The sequence below is a fragment of the Triturus cristatus genome, chromosome 4_2 (assembly GCF_964204655.1).
Source record: "Triturus cristatus chromosome 4_2, aTriCri1.1, whole genome shotgun sequence".
Classification (NCBI taxonomy): Eukaryota; Metazoa; Chordata; class Amphibia; order Caudata; family Salamandridae; genus Triturus; species Triturus cristatus.
Window position 1 is genome coordinate 651,130,818 of NC_140586.1, and position 25,885 is coordinate 651,156,702.

The window sequence follows — 25,885 nt, forward strand, 5'->3', positions numbered from 1 at the left end:
AGGCCCTTGTGCCTTCTGTTTATTGGGATGTGAAGGTAGGCATCCTTGAGGTCCACGGTGACCATGAAGTCCCCTTCTCTTATCTGTGGCAGTACCTCCTGCAGTGAAGTCATTTTGAACCTTTGTGTTTTGACGAACTTGTTTAGGTACCGGAGGTCCAGTATGGGTCTGAGGTCTCCGTCTACCTTCGGAACCACGAAGTAGTTTGAGTAGACCCCTTTGTTGCGTTCCCTGAACGGCACTGTCTCTATGGCTCCCTTTTGCAGGAGTTTCCGTGTTTCTTCTCTGAGTATTGCCAGTTCTTGGGCCGATCTCTGTCTTCCCTTCGGCTTTCTGTTTGGAGGTCTTTTCTCCAACTCTACGCAGTATCCGTGCTGCACGATGTTCCGTATCCACTTGTCTGTGGTTATGCGCCGCCACTCCTGAAGGTAGAACCTCAGCCTTCCGCCTACCGGTGACGTATGCTCGTAGGCTCTTGGATCTTCTCTTCCCCCTGATGACACCTTTTTGCGCCTCACCCTTGGGGGGCTGACGAGGGTGGGCGTCTTCTTGCGTGCTGAGTCACTTCGAGGAGGGCTGATCGCCCCCTCTCCTCCTTTGGCCACGTCCGTTCCCTCTCCCTCGAAAGGACTGGCCCCGAGGTTGATATTGCCAGCTTTGCTTCTGCTGACTTTGTCCGTGACCTTCGCCCTGCTGACCTTGTTGGAACGCCTGGTGCGACGTCCCCTGTTGGCTTCCACCCCTACCGTAGGGTCTCCTCGAGGGATTTCCTCGTCTCATTCCCCTCAGCTGCAGGGCCCCCATGGACCTCGCTGTCTCGTTCTCCTTCTTGAGCTGGGTGAGCTTCTCGTCCACCGTTGCTCCGAACAGTGTCTCTCCGTTGAAGGGAGTGCCCAGGATGTTGTTCTGCACTTCCGGTTTGAATCCCGAGATTCTTAGCCATGCATGCCTCCTTTCTGTGACCCCTATGGCCATGAGTCTTGCTGAAGTCTCTGCCCCATCCAACGCCGTCTTTATACAGGAGTTGGCGATGTTCTTGCCTTCATCTACCAGGTGAGAGGCTCTCTGGCGGTATTCTTCGGGGAGGTGCTTTACTAGCTCCCCCATTTCATCCCAGTGTTGGTACTGGTGTCTATTTAGGAGTGCATTTGAATTCGCCATGCGCCAGTGCATTGCGGCGTTCCTCTCGACCTTTCTGCCTGTGAGGTCGATTCTCCTGCTCTCTTTATCTGGAGGTGGGCCCGAGGTTGCTGGCACGTTGGCCCTTCTCCTGGCCGTGGAGGCAATGATGGAGTCTGCGGTGACGCTCCCCTTGATGTAAGGTGGGTCCAGGGAGGAGTGTTTATACTTTTTCTCTGTCCTGGGCGTGATCGACCGACAGGTGGCAGGCTCCTTGAAGGCTTCTCTCCCCTGGTTCATCACGCTTTGTAGCATGGGGAGGAACTGGCTCCTAGTCTGGATGGGGAGCAGTGTTTCGACGAGAAAATCTGCTTTCGGCCTCTCCTCGTCGAGCTTGACGCCGAAGGCCATTGCTGCGCTCTTCACCACCATATTGTACACCCCGATGTCGTCTGGTGGCGAAGGCCTCGAGGGGTACGTGTCCACGGCCTCCTCCGGGTTTTCGGTGTCGAGATCTTGCCATTCGACGTCGTTGCCGGTAGATGTCGCCGAATCGAAGAACGATTGTTGGTCTTCTTCCTCGGCTTCTTCCTCATAATAGGGCTCCTCTTCCTCTTCGAGGTCCCTTGTCAGCCCTTCGGCGTCGAACTCCTCCTCGACTTCGACGACGTCCGCCGATGAAACCGTTGGAATCTTGAATTCCTTCATCCTGGCGTCGAACTCCTTCTTCCTTTGAAGGATGTTCTCCATTTCGGCCTCGAGCCGCCTCTTCTTTTTCTCCATTTCGGAGATGCTTTCGGCGTCGACCGCGGGCCTTTTCGATGAAACTTGCGTCGACGTCGAACGTTCTTTCTGCGTCGATCGGCCCGTTTCATGGGATGATTTCGACGACCCTTGCCTTTCGGCGTCTTTCTGCGCCAGGGAGTCCTTTTGTAAGGATCCGCTGGGCCTTTTGTCCGAAGTTCCCCCTTTGGACGTCGAAGTTTTCGGCGCCGGGGCTCCCTTCGTGGACCTTGACTCAGTTTTTCTCGAGTCACCCTCGTGTTTTCGAGGTGTTTTTTGATTTGCGCTCGACGATTCTCTTACCTCGTCTTCTTTCTTCTTGTCGGTCTCTACGACCGTGAAGTTTTCGGCTGCCTCGGCGACGTTGTCCTCGTCGTCCGTGTCGAGGCCCAGCGCGTAGAGTGTCGGGGGTTTTCCTTGGCCCTCCATGTTGGCGTTGGCTCTCCTCTGCCTCTCTCTCACCCTGAGTGTCTTCGGCGCGAAGACTGAGCAGGCGTTGCAGTCGATACTCTGATGATCCACCGGTAGGCAGAGGTTGCAGACCGGATGCAGGTCTTTCTGCGCGAACTTGTGGTGGCAGTTTGGGCAGAACTTGAATGGCGTCTTGTCCATTTCGCTCAGGGTCTCTGAGCGTGCATTCTCCAAGGTTGTCGAAGAAAAAGGCTCGCTGGTCTTCTTTCTTCGCGTTCCTGTCGAAATCTGTTCTTTCCTGATGTCTTCTCTTGATTCTATCGATGAAACTCGCTTTTCTTCCTTCTTCCTCCGAGTGAACTTCTGGAGCTTCCCGATGACGATCCAGACCCAACGGCGGAAAAAAGAATCTGAAGATGGCGCCCCAAAGGTGGGACTTCCGCAGGAAGCACGACGACGTCACGGGAGGTGCACCAAATGGTGGACGTCGACGCCCACCTGGGCTACAAAAAAAAAAAAAAAAAACAAAGAAAAGACTACGAATCCGGACCCAACCACAAGATCGCGGAATAATGCACAGCATAGTGAATCCAGAAAGATTCACGCTGCAAAAATGTAAATATCATAACATGGTCTAACAGGAGGCACATTCCATATTCCTGGACCAAATACTGGAAAGGGCCTACTACGGTGATAAACATATTTCTAATTCAACCACAACCAAACTGATCCACAATGGGAGTGAGTTCTCCAAATACTAGCGGTCTGTGCACAGTGTTTATCGATGAAAGGCAGGCAGGAGCCATTTTATATGAAAAGCGCACCAGAAAAGGAATTCCGCTCTTTATTCCATCCTGGTAAAAGAGAACGTTACAAAGATTTGGATAAACTGGGAAGCGACACCAAACCCACTGTCAGCCAAACGGAATAATCAATTCAGTGAGAGAAGAATTCAGATTCAAAGGAACAGCCTTGCTCCAGAGGTGCAGCTCCTCCACGCTCTTGCTATGGTTTCTGGGACTGCCTCTGAGAGGTGTATACATAGAGCAGTGTCACCTTTAATCCTCGGGTAGTACATCAAAGGGAAACGTAGGACCAGCTGCAGCCACCTCGAAACCACTGAGGAAGGTTATTGGGGAAATTGTATGTCATCATAAACACGTGGTGGACTCCATTCCAAAGATCCTGTAGAAATAATACATAGGCTTCCGGCTCCTTTGCAGAGTGTGTGCGTTTCCGAGAAGAGAAATGAAGTTTCCAACAAGGCTTTGAACAAGCTCTGTGGTGAAGCAGAAAGGGAACAAACAAGCTGGTGGCTGTTTCTTGAGACTTACATCAACATGAGGCACATCTGATTTTAGAGGGAGCCCGAAGGCAGGAGCACAAAACACATCCCGGTAGGTTAAATTTAGAAGAGGAGGGAGGTGCGCGTGACAGTCGGGTGGCAGGTGGCCACAGCAGACAACCTGTCTGCACAGCATGCAGTCTGATCGGCCCAGACACTTAAAAGCAAACAAACAGATTTTACTACTGGACAAAAGAACAAAAAATAAATAAATCGGAGCGAATAGTTCGTGGTAGACAAACTTCAGACTAGTCACTTCCGGACTGTCTGGTTCTAGGCTGTCATTTCCGAGAGAGGAAATAAACCTATGCACTGCACAAGACAACAGGGCCCTTTACACACCCGCTATTCACAAAGGCACTCCCAAATAACCACATACGCAGTCCATGCCAACTCATGGATGTAACTTACAAGTGTTTGGATACTTCACAAATCTGTGTGTGCACACAACACTCTGCCCGCCCGCCCGCCCGCCCACCCACAGCAATTCACAAAATCACACCTACATACATGGTTTACGCCTATACAGAATGTACTTTACCTGTGTTTGGCTACTTCACAAACCTCTAAGAAACAACACACTTCCCTTCCCCACTCCCTATGCATAGATGCACTAAGCCACCACATGCGTAGTTTATGCTTCTCTACAGAGGTACTTACGACTGTCTACTTCACAAACATGCACTGTACAAGACAGCTGTCCGCTGCCGCTTCTCTCAAAAATAATCCTAAATCAATGCATGCGTGATTTACACCTATGCACAGACACAATTTACCAGTGTTTAACTACTTGACAATCAGGAGTGCAGCACACGACATACTGCCCTTTCCCACACCTTATGTACAAAAACACTCCTAAATGGTCACATGCATAGTTAACGCATCCCTACAGATGTACTTTGACTGGCTACTCGCAGCCCTTCCAACCCCAACTTACAAAAGAACTCCTAAATCACGGCATGCACAATTTACATCTATTCATTGATGTAATTCACCAGTGTTTAGCTACTTGACAAACCTATGCACTGCACACCATACTAACCGCCCCACACAGGGCCAGCTTTAGGGCAGTGTGACCGGTGCAGCCGCACTGGGCGCGGACCTGTGGAGGGGCATTGACCTGGCGGGGGAGGGGGAGCTATATTTAGCAATAACTTATGATTGGAGAGATAAGGGGCACTTTTGCCTTGTGGTAGTGAGAGAAACAGAGGAGGCGGTCATGAGGGTGGGGGCGTCAAAAATGATTGTTGCACTTGGCAACACTAGAGCTAAAGCCGGCCCTGGTCCCACACCAAATTCACAAGCTCCTACGTTACTTTATGCAGAGCTTACTATGCATGGATATACTTTTGGCTACTAACAATCATTTATGTTGTCATAATTTATTAATTTTGCAGCAAGAAAACACAAATATATTTTATATTATATGACTTACCTGTTGAACTTCAGTTTCACCGTTTGAAATTTTCTCTGTATATATGAACGAACTAAATATCCTCTGCAACAAAATACAAAGAGACAAAGAATAAATATCTTAGCAAAGCTTAAGAAAAACATAATAAAAATCATATTTTTACATAGTGGACTAATGAAAAACAGAAATATTGCAACTAACACTCCAGCTACTAAAAATACCCATTTGCCCTGCTAAAGCGGTTCTTAACACTTTGTTTTCTGTGGACCCCCGCTGAATCATCACTGGATTCTAGGGACCTCCACACTGAATCATCACTGGATTCTGGGGACCTCCACACTGAATCATTACTGGATTCTGGGGACCTCCACACTGAATCATCACTGGATTCTGGGGACCTCCACATCACTGGATTCTGGGGACCTCCACACTGAATCATTACTGAAAGTTAGGGACATATTGGCCGAAGGAAATGCTATGATTTGAATCTCAAAACAATACACAAAAATAAAGAAACAAGTATACATTAAACAAAATACAAATGATGAAATACTGAATTCACAAATATAGAAAAATAAAAACTTTAAATGGAACCTTTCTAAATCTTTTTTTAAATTCTAAAAGACGGAGTGATATGCTAGACTCTAGCATATTACCATCATTTTTTTTTTGCTCCCAATGCATGCTCTCATTTGACAGCACTTCAATTGAGGCCACCGATCATCCATACAGTATTCTGTTTGTTGTACTTGCCCTGCTCCTACGAATGAAGCCAAGGATAGATACTAACATTCAATTTTCTAAACGGTTGTTGACGCCTTGAATACAGGTCGGCAACCCCCAAAGGTCCACATTTCTATTCAAGAGAGTTACCAAATCTTCGTTAATGCGTCCGTCTCCTGGAATTGGAAACTATGGCAGCATTTAGACTTTTTAAAATGTTATCTTTATTTTCAACACTTTTACATGAGGTAGAACTAACAAGACCTAGACTGTGTCTACCAGCTCGCTTAGTAAAGCGCACATGCAAGGCTCTTATTAATGCACAAAAGCTAAATGGATATGGCTAGAGTCTGGCTGTGTATCACAAAGAAAGAGGGATCAGAAGGGCTTGTAGGTCCAGCCCATGTGCTCCTATCAAGTATCAAGCTACCTTGGGAGCAGAGATTGGGTAGGTCGCCCTTTGCAACCGTCACTACAACTCTCACGCTAAATTAGTGTTTTCCCTGCTCCTACTTGAGGAATCTTAAGTGCTAGTCTAATTGGGTCCTCTTTTTAGGAAACACAGTTTAAAGGCACACCACATGTAGTTTAATATGTGATTGGATTACCCTTGATATCGACACAAATTCCAACCACTGTGTAGATTAGAAACTTTTGGTCCTGACTAATTACCATCCGCTCATTTTTTACTTCAACTACGGCAAAACAAAATGTTGATTCTTTGGCCTTTTTGAGCTACCAGAGATCATTGCCTCTACAGTTAGCCGTCACTTTAATTAGACAAGTAGACTCACTGAGTAAAAACGTTATTTAGAAAACTACTTAGTCGATTGTACAAACACCTTTTTAGGCACACACCTCACAACAGCAATCTACACCAACGGCCCTACACCCACACTTCACATAAGGCATTGGAACATGAGATTTTTTATAAAGAGTCCCTTCGCGGGTGCCAGTCAGTCACTGCAGTGCCAGACCGATGAGGAGCATGCCCTACGATGAAGCATGACACCCATCTGAGTGTGTGAGGGCTCTTAAGACACTGGCCAAATGCATATTCTCCTTTTCTTTGCCCCAAGGAACTGCATAACGTTTAGTCTGGCAATGCCTGCGGCAGGCTCTTCTACCTGAACCATCCTACAAGTCCCACTGCCTTCTGTACACAATGCCCTAAAGTCTGATAGTCTACCCTGCAAGAAGTGATGACCAGTCCACACCCTGCTATCCTAAATGACCGAGGTTCAACAACCCAACACCACCAGGAGCAGCAGTTGCCTTTCCCATACACTGAAGATCTTGGTGCCGACACACTGACTCCAGGCCACTAAAACAATGTGCTTCCAAAAACAGATTTTTCACTTGGAGGCAGGGCCTCCGTCCACTCAACACAGATCTACTGCAAACCACAGGGTGCTTCAACAGTAAAATCAGCTTTAGACCCAATAGTCATACTGGCATCCAGTCACATTAATATTAAGAGGATAGGCTCATTGGCAGATTAATAATTGTGCAAATCGAAACAAGGCAACTGAAGTGTAAAGTGAGGCTCTTCCAGTAACAAATCAAGACGGACACTGAAAATAGACTGTTGGTGTTGAAGTTCATCCAAATGGCTGGTCCTGATGCAGACAGAGAGGCAATGCATTAATAAATATCCAAAGAATAACAACCCTAAACTGCAACCTGTTAGGTCTTTGTTCACTTTGGTCTACAATATCCATTTTTTAATGGATGATTATTAGAAACAACACAACCAGAGGACATTGTCAAAAGTAACATATATGTTCCTCACAAAATTAAGTGGTTTGCTGCACGCTCTGTACAATCATCAAAAAATTCAGTTTAAGGATCTTGTAAACTTTCAGTGTTTGGGGTTGCTCAAAAACACCAGAACTGTATTCCCAGTCTCTCATCTTTCAGTTTATTCATTTATATTTCTGCCTGGATACCACAGCTGTCTGCAAATCCTTTTTTTTTTTTTTTTTTTTTAAATTTTTATTGAGCAATAATTCGGTTACAAGCACGGGCCTACAACCACCAGGGCCGGCCGCTAGGTACAGAATGAAATATACATTTATCAAGGCTGCAGTCAAGTCCCGGGGCGCAGCCCTTTAGTGGCTCCGGATAGTTCTAAAGGAACAGGAGACTTAAGTCCAACAGACACAAAAACTAAAAGAGAAACAAAAGGCGAGGCATAAGGGCAAACAGTGCGGGTCAGGCTTCCTCCGGGGAACTTCAGTGCAGACCATTAAGCAGTCGGCAAAAGGAAGGAGTACCGGGAGGCTGGGGACGGGGGGGGGGGGTCAAGGAAGATGAACGTCATATGTAGTTATTACAAAAGGTGCCAAGAACCATCAAGGGTCAGGGGGACATGGCGATATCGGTGTCCACCAGGGGGGGCGTACAAATACCCCCGCGATACGCGTTCCATTGCCCCCAGATTCTACCCCATGCCCACGGCCTACCACGGGCCACATACACAGTCTTCTCCCTGAACATACACCAGTCCATATTCTCCTTCCATATTGACACGGTGGGCGGCCGTTGGGCGCCCCAAAGCTGCGCTATATCTCTCTTGGCAATCATGTTCCCCAGGGCCGCCCACCGAGTCTGAGCCGCGCTGTAATCATTGGGCTCCCACACATTCAGGACACAGCGACGCACCTCCGGCAGCAGCACAACCCCAGTGACCTGTCCCATAATCGTATGGACCCGGCGCCAGTAGTCCGCCACCTCGCGGCACTCCCACAGGATATGAAGAAAGGTGGCGCTGAGCCCACAACCCCGCTTACAGAGCCCGTCGTCGGAAAATCCCATCGAGACCAAGCGAGGACCCGTCACATACACCCGGTGAAGAATCTTGAGCTGTACCAACCGGAGACGGGCCGGAATGGCGACCTCCTTGGGGGACGACAGTGCAGACTGCCAGTCCTCGTCGTCCAATTCCACCCCATCCCCCATCCAAGCCTCCCGGAGGCGCACAAAGAGGTCAGCCCGATGATTAATCAGTTTTTTAGAAGTTAAATAAATGGTACTGTCAGGGACATGTCCGTCAAGTATGCGGTCCTCGAGGGGCGAGGAAACCGGGATCTTGGTCCCCTCCCCAAAGACCGAGAGCAGGGCGTGTCGAACCTGGGCATAGCGGAAGAACTCCCTGTCCGTAAGCTCGTATTCGGCCTGGAGCGCCGCGAAAGTCTTAACCGTGCCCTTATGCCACAGGTCTCCCACTTTGCTGATACCAATCGTATCCCACTGGTCAAACCCCTTCGTAGTCCAGAGGCTGCCCAGGCGGTCGGAGGCAAACAAAGGAGTAGCACATGTTAGTCGCTCACTCCAGCCCGTGGCCGCAGTGGCAGCCCTCCAGGTCCGCACCGCAATCTTAGTAGGACCCGTAAGGGTCCGGCCAGCCGAGCGGGAGTAAAGTGCCCTGTTATAGTTCCCGCCGGGAAGCAGGAACTTGTCCATCTCATACGCCGGATTCAAGCCAGGCGCATACGTGGCATGGTTAATGGCCGATAGCTGCGAGGCCCAATAGTACCTGCGAATGTCAGGAAGCGCGATGCCCCCGTCGTACCAGGGGAGAGTAAGCTTAGCAAGAGCAATACGCGCCCGCCCGTCCCACACCAGTCTCCTCTGCAGGCTCTCCACCTCCCGAAAGTAGGCCACCGGGATAACGTCGAAGGAGTTCTGGAGTGCATAGAGGAACCTGGGAAGGGACATCATTTTGAACAGCGCGGCCCGACCCAGCGGGGACAGGGGCAGCCTGCACCACCGGGCCGTGTCCTCCCGCAATCGCCGGAGTGGACGCAGGAGATTCTGCTCATAGCGGGCCACCGGGTCCAGCGAAACGTATATCCCCAGGTACTTAAAGCCGCTCAGAGATATTTGGATCGGAAGCCGAGGCGGCAGGAGAGGAGGACCACCAGAGATGGGATAGACGCAGGATTTAGACCAATTGATCGTGAGACCCGAATTGTTCCCAAATGAAGTCAGAACGTCAAAGAGGACGTTGAGCGACTGCCGCGGTGAGGTGAGATACAGGAGAATATCGTCCGCATACAGCGAGACCCGATCTTCGAAGCCCGGGGCCCACCGGATCCCCCTAAGCGAGGGCTCCCAGCGGAGCCAAGCAGCGAGTGGCTCCAGGGCGAGAGCAAAGAGCAAAGGGGACAACGGGCACCCCTGCCTCGTGCCCCTGCCGAGGGCGAAGGGCCGAGAGACGCGCCCATTCACCACCACCTGAGCCATGGGTCCCGTGTAAAGAAGCTTCACCCAGCCAATAAATCCTTCCCCAAAGCCAAATTTAGCCAAGACAGCCCAGAGGAATGGCCACTCGATGGTGTCAAAAGCCATCGTGGCATCCAAAGAAACCAGCACGGCCGGTTCGGAGAGGAGCTCCGCCCTGGCCAGGGCGCCGTGAAGACGCCGCAAGTTAAGAGCGGTGTTGCGGTGCGGGATGAAGCCGCATTGGTCCGGATGAATAAGATCGCACACGACGCTCAACAAACGATTGGCAAGGACTTTCGCCAGGATTTTAGGCTCTGCATTTAGCAGTGAAATAGGCCGGTAGGAAGTACAGCGGTCTCGCGGCTTGCCCTCCTTGGGGATCACGACTATCGTGGCCAAACGCTGGTCAGCCGGAAGGGAACCCGCCGCGAGAGACTCACGGAACATGCGACTGAGGAAGGGCGCAAGCTTATCAGGGCGCAATTTATATAGCTCAATGGGCAGCCCGTTGGGACCCATAGCCTTGCCCGAGCGAAGGGAGCGGATCGCGGTCGCTATTTCATCCGCCGACAAGGGGGCGTCCAGCCGCTCACGGTCCTCAACGGACAGGCCGGGCAAGGCAATATCCCTCAGTAGAAGGCGAGAGTCGTCCTCATCTCTGTCAGTCACTGGGGAGTACACAGCCCGGAGGTGGTCGGCGAAACATTCCACAATCTCATCCGGCTCAGTCACACACACACCTTCCGCAGCACGCAACTCCGGGACCACACGATTCACTCTCTCCTTTTTGTCCAGCCACGCAATCAACTTTCCCGCCTTGTCCCCGGCGTCGTACAGTCTACCCTGCTGCTCCCTATACATAGTTTTGGCCGCGTCAGTGACCAGGGACCTATATTCAAACTGTTTCAGGCTGAGGGCATGGAGCCCGTCCGGAGTGACATTCGCCTCCAAGGCCGACTCCAGCCCCGAGATGTCAGTCTCCAGCCTCACCACTGCCTCACTCTTGACCTTCTTAGCCACCACTATCTGGGAGAGGGCGTGTCCGCGGATCACGGTTTTAAAGGCTTCCCACAGGGACATTGCAGACGACACCGACCCCTCGTTATCAAGGAAGTATTGGTCCATAGCCTTAACCAGGCTGTCGCGAGTCGTAGGGTCTCGCAGGTACCACGGGTTAATGGGAGCGACCCGCCCTGCAGACCGCGACCCGGTGTCAAAAAGAAGCCACTGCGGAGAATGGTCGGAGATACCCCGCGCCAGGTGCCTGACATCTCTAATCCGACCAGTCTGCGCCGCGGGCATAAGGAAGTAGTCTAACCTAGAGAGACTCCCATGCGCCCCCGAGTGAAAGGTGAACTGACATTGGGTCGGATGCATTAATCTCCAGCTATCCACCAGGCCGAAGGTCTCCAACATCCCACCCAGCCATGCCTGGGCAGCGGGGAGGGTCCTTGGTGGGTGACGATCCAGTTCACCCGAAACCACAGAATTAAAGTCCCCGCCCATGAGCAGGAGGCTGTCCGGAAGGTCAAGCAGCATTCGACCCAAGTCAGTGAAGGTGGAGTTCTGGAGGCCCGGGGGGACGTAGACTGAAACCAGGGTAAGGGGCTGCCCCTCCCACCTCCCAATCAAACACACATAGCGCCCTCTGTCATCAGAGACTATCTTAGTGATCTCCACCGGAAGGGAGGTTCGCAGGAGAATGCCCACCCCCCTGGAACCAGTTGTGAAACCAGAATGGGCTACGAGGCGATATCCCCCCCTGTTCATTGCATGACAAACATTACCAACCAGATGCGTCTCCTGGAGAAACACCACATCAGGAGTCAAACGACGCAAATATTGCAGCACTACACCCCGCTTGATACGGTCCCCCAACCCATTGACGTTCCATGACATAAGCTTCAACCCGTCCCCCCCCATCCCCTCCAATAGATCAAGGGTCCCCCAGCCTGCAGCACAGTTCCCAGATGTGAACAAAAATCAATACCTCGCCCTGTAAACAAAAAACACACAACAAAACAACCCCTCCTCCCCCCCAACCCCACCCCAAGTCCAACTCCCCCCACCCTGCACCCCTGCGGGCCAAAAAACCCCCCCAACTTGCAGTGTGCCTGTCGCCCCACTAACCCCATTCTACGAAAAGACCCCGGAGGAGGAAAGGGACCCGTCCCCGCCCGCCCCCCTCACAGGTCCTGGTGAAACACAATATACAAAAGAAGTAAGACCAAACTGAACAGTGCAAAACGTCAAAATCAAGGACCAAAAGTCATTCTAAAGGGGACCCGTCACCTGCGGTGCCCGCAGAGGGTCCGGGACGGCCACCTCCGTCCGGCAGCGAGTCCAGCCAGTCACTTGCGGCCACAGGAGAGTCAAAAAAGGCTGTCCGATCCCCATGTTCCACTCGGAGTTTTGCAGGGTAGAGCATCGAATACTTTAGGCCAAGCTCGCGGAGAAGACGCTTCACCCCTTGGAATCCCATCCGCTGTTTCTGGACCAGTTGCGTGAAGTCCGGGTAAAAATTGATGGTCGAGTTCTCGTGACGAACCGGGCCGTGGGTCCGTGAGGCCTGCAGAATAGCGTCGCGGTCCCTGTAGTGGAATAGTTTGGCCACGATAGGCCTCGGGGGGGCCCCCGGCCGTGGCCGACCGCCCGGAACTCGATGGGCCCGCTCCACGGCAAAGAACTTACTGAGGCCAGCCGGGGACAACTGTTGCAGGATAAGTTCCTCGACCACGAGGTCAACCGGGCGGCCGTCGGAGGACTCCGGTACACCTATGACGCGGATGTTGTTGCGTCGGGCCCGTCCCTCGAAGTCCTCGAGCCGCCGGGCCATATGATCGTTGACCACCCTGATGTCTCCAAGCGCGGCCCGCAGATCCGACACCTCCGCACCGAGGGTGGAGGTCCGTGTATCGAGGGCCTGGACCCTCTCGTTAGTTTTGGAGAGGTCGGCCCGGATCAGGGTGACATCAATCGCGACGGTGTCGATCTTACGGGCCAGGGCCTCGTATTGCGTGGCGATGGTTTCCCTGATGCCAGCGATGGCGCCCATAATGTCCTGCAGGGAAAGTTCCGTAGAGACGTTCGTGCCTCCCCCTGCAGCGTCCGGGGGGAGGCCAGCAGCGCCAGGGGACCCCCTGCCCTGGGTGTAGCGGTCCATGTTGTTGCTCTGGACCGCTCCCCCGCGGAGGGAGGCCTTGGTCTTGCGCCCCTCGGGACCCCCTTTGCCCCCCATGTGAACACGGTCACTCAAGGGGACCTCCAATCCAGAGGTGTAAGGGCACCAGCAAGAAGACCTCAAAATGTCGGTATAGGGGGTCCGAGGCGATAGGCACTCTAGTGGCAGGTGGAGGAAAACCTCGTGCAGAGGCCCAGGAAGCACCTCGCCACCCCGAGCGCACCCGCCAGCTGGTCTCCTGAAGTCCAAAACCGAAACCGAAAGTGGTGGATCGGCAACTGGCACCGCGCTGAAGCCGCTGTTGTTCAATTGCAGCCCGGCCCCACGGGTCACCTTCACCCCGGTCACCTCCGTCGGGTGGGTCCCAAAAGTTCCGACGACGACAACTCAGGATTCCCAGGTCCGAGATGATTTTTGAAAAGAGATATGTGCTCAGCAGGTCTTCACCTCCCAGATTCCATAAACCACATCAGGATATTCTCAGGATAAATTCCGAGGAGCAGAAAGGGTCCGGGGAGCCCTGTGCTCACGCGACCATCTTGGATGCGCGCTAGGCTCCTCCCCCGTCTGCAAATCCTTTTGTTACCAATTCTCTACCTAGAAGGCTAATTCTTTTTCACATTACACTATTGGCCATTTCGTGTATTATTCCGCCTCTTAAAGAATGCTTTATTGCAGTGCATGGAAGACTAATTTACATCTTAAAATAACCCTGAATTATTACACACTAGATTGTTTACCATGTAGAGGCATCGCACACAGAAAGCAATTATTTTATGTTCCTCCAAGGCATCAGGGTTTTTAAAAAAAAAATCAGTTAGGATTCAAATGCAAGCCACACCTCCTAGCTTTGCCATTGGTTGTTTTCTAGATCGTCAAATCCCCCTCTACATTTTACAGCGCTGTTCACTGAATTGCGATACAAAAGTTAATCATTTATTGGCTACATAACATTGAAGGGTCACAATGATTTACTAATGTATTAATTGAGTCATGCCCATAAAAATGTACAAAGGCAAAAATATAAAATATCAGCCGATGACTTATAGAGGTAATATAAAAAGTAAAGAGAGTACGTGACGTTGCAAGTATCGAGAAATGAGGAGCATCGAAATGCGTCAAATTAAATATAGGACAGTGGCTAGGTAGGTAAAGATAAACTTAAATATACGATATTAATGTTTAACAGACTAATTACCACTGCAAGTCAAGTCAAAGTAGGTGTGGCCTAACATGTATAATGTAAACTCTACTGTGTGATAAACACATTAAAGGGCCATCCTTAGGTGGCTGCAATAAAGAAGAAAATATCAGTGTTATCCTCGGGTGCATATGAATCAAAGGTGATGAGCCTCATGCGTGAACTACAGGGTCAAAGTGACAGGTCGCGCACCACCCAATCCCCTAAAACAGTACAAACATTTACTAAACAAAAGGTAGGAGAACCGGAGATGTTGTTTAACATCCTGCACAATTGCTATTTGCCAACCTGCTCAACAGGTGACGGAGCTGAAAGTTCCTAAGTGACAGGCGCAGAGGCCACCCAAACCCAGAGGATGCTCCAAGGAAGGCCTACACAAATGTGCCTCGTGACATTTGAAACCACCCACACGGTGCTATTCCTGGGTTTTTTTATGCACCCAAAAAGTATTGTCTGCAAAGATTGGAAGACACATTTACCAAATATAATCAAGAAGTGTATAATCTTTTATGGAAAATATATAGGGAGGACTAGTTACATCTACAAGAAACAAAGGTGTACGAGTGTGTGGTGTCTTGTAACAGACAGCAATATAAAAGGGGCCATCACCCAAAAAACCCAAGTCAACGTCCCCAAACATGCAACCTTCTAAAATACCCAATGTTGACAGTTGTTAGTGATGCTGGGCTGAGTAATAAGGACTGTGTTTTTTCTCTCTAATGTGGAGAGCCTTATAATGTTTACGTTACCCATACAATTATATATCTTTAACTCTCATGAGAAGGAACAGTTCTATATGGGATTAAGTCACAGAGGAGTTCCAGGACTATGCAAAGGAAGGTTCTGGAAACCAGAGGTGACTAGCAATATCCTTATGTGCGTTAGGACCTACTTTACACCTTATAATACATGGTCACCCCTTCACCTTTGCCCAAAAACCACTTAAATCCTTGGTGTGTAGTCCTTTCATATGAAAGCGAGACCATGTTTGCAAACATGACAGATAAAAATAAAATCTCTAGTGTAAAATTAAACATATCAAAAAAGCGGTTGGTTATTCATTGCAAAAGGATACTAGAAGCAAGTTAATACAAGTCAGTTTTTTTTTTTAAGTAAGGTTAAGTAGCTCAGAATGTGTAGAAACATGCAGAAAAATTCAAAATTTTATTTAATTCCTTATAAGATGCAAAAAAAAATGTTACCATAAATATCTCCTGTCTGCTTGTCACTGTACAGCTAAAAAAACAGAGCAGGAGAAACAAAAGAAATGTTTATTTTTTGTTCTTCAAACAAATGCGTTCATTATCCTCCATGACATGACTAGGCCTGGGCAGAGTTCGCAGAGTGACTCTGTGAAGCGACCAAAAAACTCTGCCGGACTACGTGGAGTTCAAAAAGTGGCGAAGTGCCTTTGGCCACGTCGTTTGCGTTGATTTTCAGCACTAGGTGTTTATCCAGCAGTGTAGAATCAACGCAAATGGCACGATGGGCAGTGCATGAGGGCGCTGCTCCTTATCTGCCGCTCAAGTAGATTTTTGTTGTGATCTGTGTTTAAGAACTTTGGAATGCTCTCCATGTAATAGAATGCTGTGATGTACTTGATGATGTTCACGCATTCCAGTTGGAGATAGAGTAACGGAGTAACGTTGGTGCTGTACTGTGTTACTGGCTGTATGTCAAATAAATCCTTGACATCAACTTTCCTGAAGAACTGACTCTTCATTACACTGGCGACGAGTGGTTAATGCCTGATTGGGGACAGGTAACGAGCTGGAGCACCAATTCCCCTGCCTTTGGACTTTAAATACGAATCGTATTTAGTTTCTCCAACTATTTTTGGGATCGAACGAAGAAAGGCGATATCTTCAAAGCCAACCTCTATGGTGAGACTTTTGTGAAACTTTAACCATTACTTTAACTTTAAAGAAGATTCTTACCGTTGAGGTCTGGCAGTTAGTCTTCGCGAGCCCTGCATTGCTTCACGAGCCTTCCGCGAGCCTCTCCTGCAGTGAAGCGCACCCGGAACTTGTGTGGAACGCACGTTTCACGTTGCGTTACGCTCCTCGTCATCGTGGCCATTTTGTTTAGGATCTCCATGGCAACGCTTTCACAAAGCGAGTGAAACGCGAAGGAAACACGGACAAGTTTTTTTTTCTTCTAATGAACTTTATTTTACTGCACAAACAAGGGAAAACTGGTATAATCTCTGTTTTAAAGCTGACTGAGTGGAAGGAGAGTTCAATTACAACATTATTTTTGGGCTGAAAAACCAAGAGTTGTTTGATGTTAAGTATAACATTACATGGCATGTTAAATATTACAATAGTGTATTTAATGAATTCCCTGTGAAAGTTTTGTCAACTGGGCGAGATGGCGTTGGCCTCATCTTCCAGCATGTCACAACCGCCACCATTTCTTTCTGAAGAAGGTGATCCTATCCTACCCTGGAAAAGATGGAAGAATCTTTTCGATTCGTACATTGTGGCCATTGGAGGGGAAAAATTTTCTGCGGTTAGGAAGCAGGCAATTCTTCTTCACAATTTGGGCGTAGAAGGAAGGAATACATATGACAGTATGGATTTACTTCCCATTGGCGAAGGTGATGGTTCCCCCAATGATGTGTACGAAATGTCTCTGGTTATGCTTGAGAAATACTTTGGCCCTCGCATCAATGTAGTCTTGGAAAGACATAAGTTTTTTACCAGAATCCAAGGTCCGGTGGAACGTGTTGGCAGTTATGTCGCAGCATTGAAAACTCTTGCTCGCACGTGTGAATTTGGTGACCTTTCGGATTCATTAGTAAGAGACCAATTGGTGAGGTGCACTAACAGTGTTTGTGTTCAAGAAAAGCTTCTATCTAAAAACCCTTCTTTATCTGAAGCTGTTGCTATTGTGGAGGGAATGGAGAACACTTCCAAATGGGTGAAGGAAATTAGGAAAAACAAGGAAGAAAAAATTCCAAAGCCCAGTGATGTACATGCTATTGAGGAAGAGGAAAGTCAGGAGGGTTGCAATACATTAGCGAAGATTTCTTCTTCTTCCACTAGCAAAACACCTGTGGGAAAGGACGCACGTGCACGTACTCCTTTTAAGGGTGTTCATAACAAGGGAGAACGTGACAATCACTCTGTTGAGGGGGGTAATGATCCTAGTGATAAACCCGTTCCCTCTAACTCTAAACCCAAGTGTATGAGATGTGGAAGTTTTTCACATTTTTCTAACTACCCACATTGTTTTGCAAGAGAGGCTGTGTGCAATAAGTGTGGTGTTAAAGGACATTACGCTAGGGTGTGTAAGGGGTTTGATAAAAACCGCAATGTGCAGAAAAATCCTGAAGTCATACGCACTGTTCTCTTGAATGTGAAGGCTGATGGTGGGGAGGTGGATGCTGACAGGGTGATTATGCCAGAATGTAAAATCATGGTGGATGAATATGATTTTACTGTACTAGCGGATTCTGGTTCGCCTTTTACCATGATTGGTAATAAGCAATGGGATGAATGTGTGGGTCTTGAAAATATGGCCTTGTTACCACCTGACATCAACCCTGTTAGTTATGGTGGTGCCAAAATTGATGTCCTCGGGTATGTCCAAGCTCGCATCGGATTTAAGGATAGGCATACTATTGGGAAAGTCTATGTGGCTGTAAGAGGGGACAATTTGCTTGGATGGAGGCATCAGCGGGATCTGGGCATAATGCTTAACCCTTGTGCAAAGGATCCCAAGGATCAAGTCATGTTGGTAAACTCTCAGAGTGTGAGTGATGATTGTTATGACAAATTCCCGGAAGATTTCTCAGATGCTTTAGGTTGTCTCAAAGGATTTGAGCATCGCATCATCTTAAAAGAAAGAGCAGTACCGTGTGTGCACAAAGTAAGAAGGGTGCCAAACATGATGATTGAACCACTAAAAGCTGAATTGCAGAGACTGCTTAAATTGGAGATTATTGAAGAGATTGAAGCCTCGGAGTGGCTTGCACCCATTGTTCTTGCTCCTAAGGATGGTGGGGCAAGTGTTAGGATGTGTGTGGACTTGAGAGGGTTGAATGAGTGGATTTGGGTTGACCGTCAACCGTTACCCAACATTTCTGAGTCCATTAGTATGCTAAAAGGGGCCAAAATCTTCAGTGTGCTGGATTTATCTTCGGCCTACCACCAAGTCACACTGCACAAAGACTCAAGACATCTTACATCGTTCGTGACGCATTTAGGGGCTTATCGGTTTTTACGAATGCCTTTTGGGTTGGCTTCGGCGGCGGCCTGTTTTCAAAGGGTCATGAAGATGGTTCTTGGAAAAATACCCAATGTAATGTTTTTCCAAGATGATATCTTGATCTATGGGGGAAACGAAGAGGAACATCGGTTGACTCTCTATACTGTGTTAGAGAAGCTGAGAGATGCAGGACTTACAGTTAAAAAACAAAAATGTCGTGTGGGTTTGAATTCTGTGACATACTTGGGGCATGTAATCTCAGGGGAGGGTATACAACCCAAACTGGAATTAGCTGAAGTTGTGGTGAAGGCTCCTGTCCCTCAAGATAAAGATCAGGTGAGATCATTTTTAGGTCTCGCTGAGTTTTACTCTAAATTTGTTCCAGGGTTCGCTAGTGTAGCTGAACCGATTAGGACTCTACTCAAGAAGGGGACACAGTTCACATGGTCTGGGGAATGCCAGGAGGCCTTTGCGTGCATAAAAGCTGAGATTGGTAGGATGCCCACCTTAGGTCACTTTGATGTGAATTGCAAGACGGTCTTGACGACGGATGCCAGTTTGAAGGGTTTGGGAGCGGTGCTTTCCCAGGTAGTGGATGGTGAAGACAGGGCAATAGCGTTCGCTTCCAGGGCCCTTAAAGATGTGGAAGCTAATTATTCTTGCATTGAAAGAGAAGCGTTGAGTGTCTTCTGGGCAATTCAACACTTTAAGTTTTATCTTTGGGGTATTCCCTTTCTGGTCCGGACAGATCATCGGCCTTTGGTTCAAGTTTTTTCGTGCCGTCCTAATGAAAATGTTACACCTAGGCTCAAGCGTTGGAGTGAAGGACTCCAGGAATTCAATTTTGTGGTCCGTTATATTCCAGGTTTGTGTAACAAATCTGCGGATTGTCTTTCGCGTCTACCGGTTGGACAGGTTTCAGACTGTAGTGTGGAGGAAGGTGTGCTGTGGGTGGCAGAATCTGCCTTTTCGTCGAAAGAGTGGGCGGAGGGTGTAAATAATGATAGTGATTTTGTTCTCCTTAGAGAGTGGATTAGTCATGGTTGGCCTGACTACAAGACTTTGGATTTGGAAATGAGATCTTTTTGGGGTGTGAGAGAGGAGTTGTCTTTTTGTTGTGACAATCTTATGAGAGGTGACAGAGTAATTCCTCCAAGTGCTTTTAGGGATAAAGTAATTAACCTTGCTCATGAAGGTCATATGGGCAGGAGTTTAACCAAAGATCGGGTGAGGGAGAAGTATTGGTGGCCTAGTATGGATCACATGATCGAGGCTGTGGTTAAGGACTGTTTGTCATGTGCTGCTAATGATAAGTCGCATACCCCTAGCAAAGTTCCTTTGTCTCCAGTGGAGGTTCCTGAGAGGGTTTGGACGAAGTTGGGCTTAGCTACTTGGACGGCAGCTTTCTCAATGCGAACTGAAGGTTTCTCAATGCCAGGGGGTGCGACCATCCGCAACCGCCCGCATTAAGAAATCTCGCCGGGAGGTGGATTTCCTTGGTCGCCAATTTGACGTTGGCACACGCGCGCGAGGAAAATACTCCGCGGAACAAAGTTTTTCAGAACTCCACGTGCTGCCCGGAGAGTGGAAAACTCTGCAAACTCAGCGAACTGAGCAGAGTTCACCGCCCAGGCCAAGACATGACCGCTTTCCCCTTTGCTGATGGCTCTAGCATTGTGATGTCAGTGCTCAACTTGAGTAAAAGTAATTTCTTTCGACTGGGTCTGTCACAAATCTCTTAATATATGTATAGAATTATAGATGAGTAATAGTAAATTACGGGGAGGTTTTCAAAACAGAACACCAGATCTAGCACTTTGAAATGTAGTACGTGTGGTATGAAGTGCTCCGTTAAAAAAAATACTTTTATTCTGTGCCTACCTATCACAGGTGCAACAGTAATTTAGTTGAAGTTAAACTTATCTTCAATATTCTCGTTTGACAACAGGGGCAATCCACAGCTGTCCATCCCTATATTAGATTACTTTTTTTGAAGAAGAAGAAAAAAACAAGCACTGATAGCACCAAGAATTCTACCTTACAACCTGCCATGCCTCTTCATCAGGTGCTGAGTTAGTCTGTGTTATTGAGGATGGACCAGTGGGTTAATGCAAGAACGAGATAATGGTTAGATTAACAGCTTAATGATAGCGAGAATAAGTGATTGTATGGATGAGGTGTGACAAGAGCTTGGACTGACTGGCTCATTACTGAATTCCCCAATTCGCCCATCCACAGTGGCACTCACAAAAAATGAACCAACCAATCAACACTTAGGGAGAGCTTTCAGTTAAGTGCCAAGTCTACAGGCTTTGCCACTGCCCGCTTATGTTGACACCGCTATCGATTCACATTCTGTTGTTCAGCGCTCTGAGCCCCGGTTTTGTGGAGTAAAGCGCTACATAGAACAAACCATTAGTGGGTATGGAACCCAAAGCATTTCTCGGGGTTACACTACTTAGCCAAGTCGCTCTCGGTCGGCCCCGCGCCCCTTCACTTCCCTTTCTCTCTGGGAATTGAGGCATTCCAGAAATGTGAACTCTGGGCTCTAAAACAACATTTGGGAGGAGAGCAGTAATTCTTCACCGGCACGACTCTCGGGGAGCTTAGGCATGAGGAATGCAAAACAACAGCGTCTAAAAGCTTCGGTGACGCAGCTTTAGCACTAGGCCGCATGCGTGAAACACGGATATGCTGGCCGGTGGCGCGCGCACCGCATTGAGTGCTTTCAGTTCCACCTGCTATTTAATGTCTGAAAAATCAGGTGGACACGCGCGACCCAATCACTGAAGTTGTGTTTTCAAGACCACAAAAACAAATAACTTTATTTTGTTTAGCGCTAAAATACATCTGCTGTCCCTAAGCGCTATAAATAATAGAGGATAATATAACCACATGTACGGTCCTCAAGTCACCAAGCTCAGAAAGATGGAAGGTCGAGTCTTCCTTACAGGGAGTCTACCTCAAAACATGTACAACACCTTATTTTGTTAGCAGCGAGCGTTCAACTCGCTGAACCATCGCAGTGTGCTGCAAGCCTACCTACTCGGTTTAAATACAATTAAAAAAATCAACGTCACCAGGCTACTGATCCCCTGCAGGCTGCAGAGGGGCCCTTCACATGCCCATCCGAGTGCATTAGTTAACCAACATCGCCTCCTGAGCCAGTCCTTTCAACTATAGCTTTCGGGCACCACGGTGTTCTGGCTTTCATTAAAATTGTGCAGCCAAGGTAAAATCGCATTAGCAAACCTGCCATTTTCACAGGCGGATCCCCACCCAGTAATCCAGACAAAATTAGGATGGTACCAAATGGTGAACGGGCCGAGTCACACTCTAATGCACGGATCAGGCCTGCTGATCCCCCGGGCTACGGGATAATTGCTCTTCCGTTACCTCAGGAATATTCCATTCCTCAGCAGAGGGGTTTCCAAACTCCCGCCCAGACCAGCGCGCGCTGCATTCTCGCCGGCGCACGCACGCCTCCCAAAATACAGAAGCTGTTAAATGTATACAACAAGCATTTGCAATGCAATAGGTCTCGCATTTGCAAAATTTGAGCTATTGGCATTGTAAATGACAAACCTTTTATCTATGTGTTGGTTTTGAAAACAGATAAATAAATGGCATTGTCATTTACAATGCCAATATCTTAAACTCTCGCATTGTAAATGACAATGCCTTTTTTAATGTTAATAAAAAAACAAATAAAAAAACAAATAAAAAAAACAGTCATTTATAATACCAATAGCTGAAACTCGTGTAAATGCGAGCTATTGCATTGCAGATGCTTTTTTTTTTACTTTGCTTATGTGATGGCAATAAATATCCCGCATAGTGAAACACTAACTTAAACGCTTACCCTTCTTCCAAAGACCAGTTCCTGCAGAGTCTCCAAACAATTAGTGGCTTTTATTTGCATTGGATATTTCTCGTTCACGTTACACCCTTTTTGTGGGACACTCGGAATCTCAATCAGAGGCGCAACTAGAGACAAATTTGGGGGAGGGGGGTACCAAATTTTAAAACATCTTTATTTTTTGCTTGGACTTTTGTTAACCAACAAAAACCAGCTTGCGATTTACCAGTGGGCCGCGACAGTTTGGGAAACAGTGGCATAAATGGTACACAACTGCACAAATGCAGCACCTGCACTTGTGTGTACAAGTCATGAAGATGTTAGGGTTGTTACCATTACTTTTAAGTTGAGGCTGGCACAACTATTCTTTTAGGCAGCAAACACCACCAACAGAACACATGAAACAACACTGAATACATATCAAACTCAGATGCAATATACCATATAGCTAGGTATCACAGGCCAGGGCGCCTCCTTCTCTCCCTTTCAGCTGCTTAACTTCATTTAACTTTGGCCCGGGTAAAATGGGCCCTGGCACGTGCAATCTGGTCTGCTTGCCGCAAGTATTTCCAGAACTACCGGCAAATGTTCAGTTTGCCACTTGGGCGCACACTCTTCCAAAGACGCAGGACACTTTTTAAACTTCTTCATTGCAGTCTGGCACTCTGCATTTGCCCTTTGAGGTGGTACCCTGAGGCAGCTGCCAACAGAGATTTTTATGGAGCACTGGCATCGAGTCTATTGGGCTAAATGACCTTTTTTAGAAGATGAAAAGCTTTAAGTAAAACATGCACAGATTTCAAAATACTCATGTATTACTGTTGTTGGGTGCGGGGGTCCTTGGCCTGTGAGAGGCAAGCCTCGAGAGGGGCAGCTGGACACTAATGGGGGAAGCAGTGCTGCTGAAACATGATCCGATATCACAGCCTCCCTCAGATAAGAAAAACTAGAGGTGATAGAAGAAATTAAAGTTGATAAATATTAAAATAGCTTGGACAAAAGGAGATGGCACTGGTGAACTCCTAATTGGTGCTGTGCAAGTTCCAGCTCTTCATTGAGCCACAGGTTATAGTTTTGGCGTCCAGCACATGATTTTACTGTGCGCTCAGTGCAGGATATCCCTGCAGCAGAACACAAAGGCAGGGACAGTGGAGTCTCGCTCACTGCATACCCTGACCAGTTAGACCGAACGTTTGCCATGAATTACCACAAACCAACATACGAGTGACCCCCGCCCATCCCCTCCTCTCCTAATTCCCCCTGCACGTGCATTGCGGTATTCCATGCAGCCATTGAAATGCAAATGAATGGTCTGGTTTGCCTAGAAACATCCCGCAATGTTTGCTTCGATAAAGAATACACTTTTCAGGAACTTTCGGATCATCAGACACTTTAAACATACACACACGAAACCTATGTGATGTCTGGACGATTTACAGCTTGTGAATATCTCCCATTTGAGGACAAACATGATTATGAGATGTTTGTTCAAAGGCTGACAGGGAAGCCTAGCAGGGAAGAAGTGATAGGCTGCGTTCGTCTTGAATTTTAATGCGGTGGTGTTTAAAGCTCTGGCGGAAAGTTTTGCATGGCACCAAGTATACATAATGACATTCGTCCAGGCGGCATAAATATGCTAAAGAGAAATACATGATTTGAACTAAACGCATGTCAGTATATAATCTAACCGTGTAAATGGCATTTAACACCTTAAGCGCGCTAACAAATGCACACCGGTAAAAGCAGTACCTGGGTATATTTCTGCCATGCATACTTCTAGATCTACGTGCTCATCCCACACCAAACGTGGGGTGTAAAACACTATATATGGTGCTATTTGCACAAGTGGTTATGTGGGATCTTGCAACCTTGTGGCCCTGGGCACAAGGTAACATTATAAGACGAGCAAGTCTCTGCTCTGCCATGGCTCACTTTAAATGCCTCTTGATTGTGCGGAAGCAGAAACGTTAACCATGTGCGCCTCACACATGCTCATCCCCCAAACAACATTTTTAAGCAGAAAGCTGAATTTTGCTAACGTGCGATTAAAGAACAATAATAATAAACAAGGGTCACAATCGGGACAGAAAGGAGCAAAACAGCAAAAAACGGGGCAGATAGCAAAGTTCTCAAAAGAGGGAATGGCACAAAACAGAGTGAAAAAATGTAGCAAGAATGCACGGAACAAAGGTGACAAAACAGAGAGATGAGAGAAAGCAATCCGACATGGAGAATGGGGGCGAGAGACGGAGAGAGAGAGACAGATTCTGAGTGGATGGAGAGAGACTAAGTGAAGAGGAGAGGAGAGTGTGGCTGATTTGAGCTAGGGCTATTTTGGATCCCAGCACAGCGGGAGTGGGGGGGGGGGGGTCAGTACTAGGTGCAAGAGCTATGGTTCACCTTACCATACTTTTGCAGAACCTCTGTTTCAGTCATGAAAACAAAGACCCAGGCATGTGAAAGCAAACATGAAATAATCATAATTATTCACACCCAGACCTCACACCGCTCCTGGCTGCCATTTAAAAGTAGCCCTGCCAGTGTATCGAGGTTAAACAGAGGTCCTGATTTCCTGCTCTCTTTTCCCCGCACAGCTTCCCAGCACATTTGCGTGAGACCCTCACCTGGAGCAGGCGCTGTGTGGCTGGGCTCGAGTTGTGCGCCGGAGACAGAGTGGCAAGGGCGGGGGGCAGACCTCTGACACGAGACACTGCAACAGCAGGAGTCAGCAGTTAAGAGTTTTCTTTCCAAAAACGCGCATTATGAGGCAACACATCCATTTCAACGGAGAAGCGCGACTCGGAGCGCAGCCATTGGATTGACTTGTCACTCACAGCCACGGCACGAGCTTATCCAAGCACGTTCCGCTTTCACTTTCCTCCTTTGTGAAAGGTTTGTTATCTTCATGGGGCCATGTGTTTGAAACACATGGCCCCATAAAGATAACAAAGCTTTTGCAACGACAGTAAGTCAAGTGAGCCAGTCCAAGTGGGACGGCTCAAATAGAGAAAACTGTACGTCAGCAAGTGCTCTTTCCCAATGGCTGGCCGCCGTTTAGCATAAACAGTGACACCAGCCAATGGGTAAGAGGGGCGGGGCTTAAAGCCCGATACTGACCCTAAATCATTAAATCTCGCCAGCGAGACTGCGCAGGTGCGCAGTCTTAAGCTAGGCTCGACGCCTTGCTCTTTCAGGTGTATGCAAGGCTGTTCGTACACACACTGCGCTCTAAGAGGAAGAGCACAATTCCAGAGGCAGGCCAATCCTACTACCAGAGAGGCCTGAAAACAAGCATTGGCAAAAGCAATACATCAGGTGTTGGCCGCCAGTCTTTTGGCTTCCTCAATGCTTCTTTTAGTTTGTCATGTTTTCTGCAAACTTTATTGTTGGAGAAGCGGTCGGGACTTTAC

At 48.2% G+C, this 25,885-nt stretch overlaps 1 protein-coding gene across 1 annotated transcript in view; it reads right to left on the reverse strand.

Moving 5' to 3' along the window:
- The window catches only part of CACHD1 (cache domain containing 1), a 355,333-nt gene that overhangs the window by 169,361 nt on the left and 160,087 nt on the right, over positions 1-25,885 (reverse strand). The window contains exon 2 of the mRNA XM_085602381.1: positions 5,094-5,156. Coding sequence (XP_085458507.1) covers positions 5,094-5,156 — 63 coding nt within the window. The remainder of the gene's footprint in view (positions 1-5,093; positions 5,157-25,885) is intronic.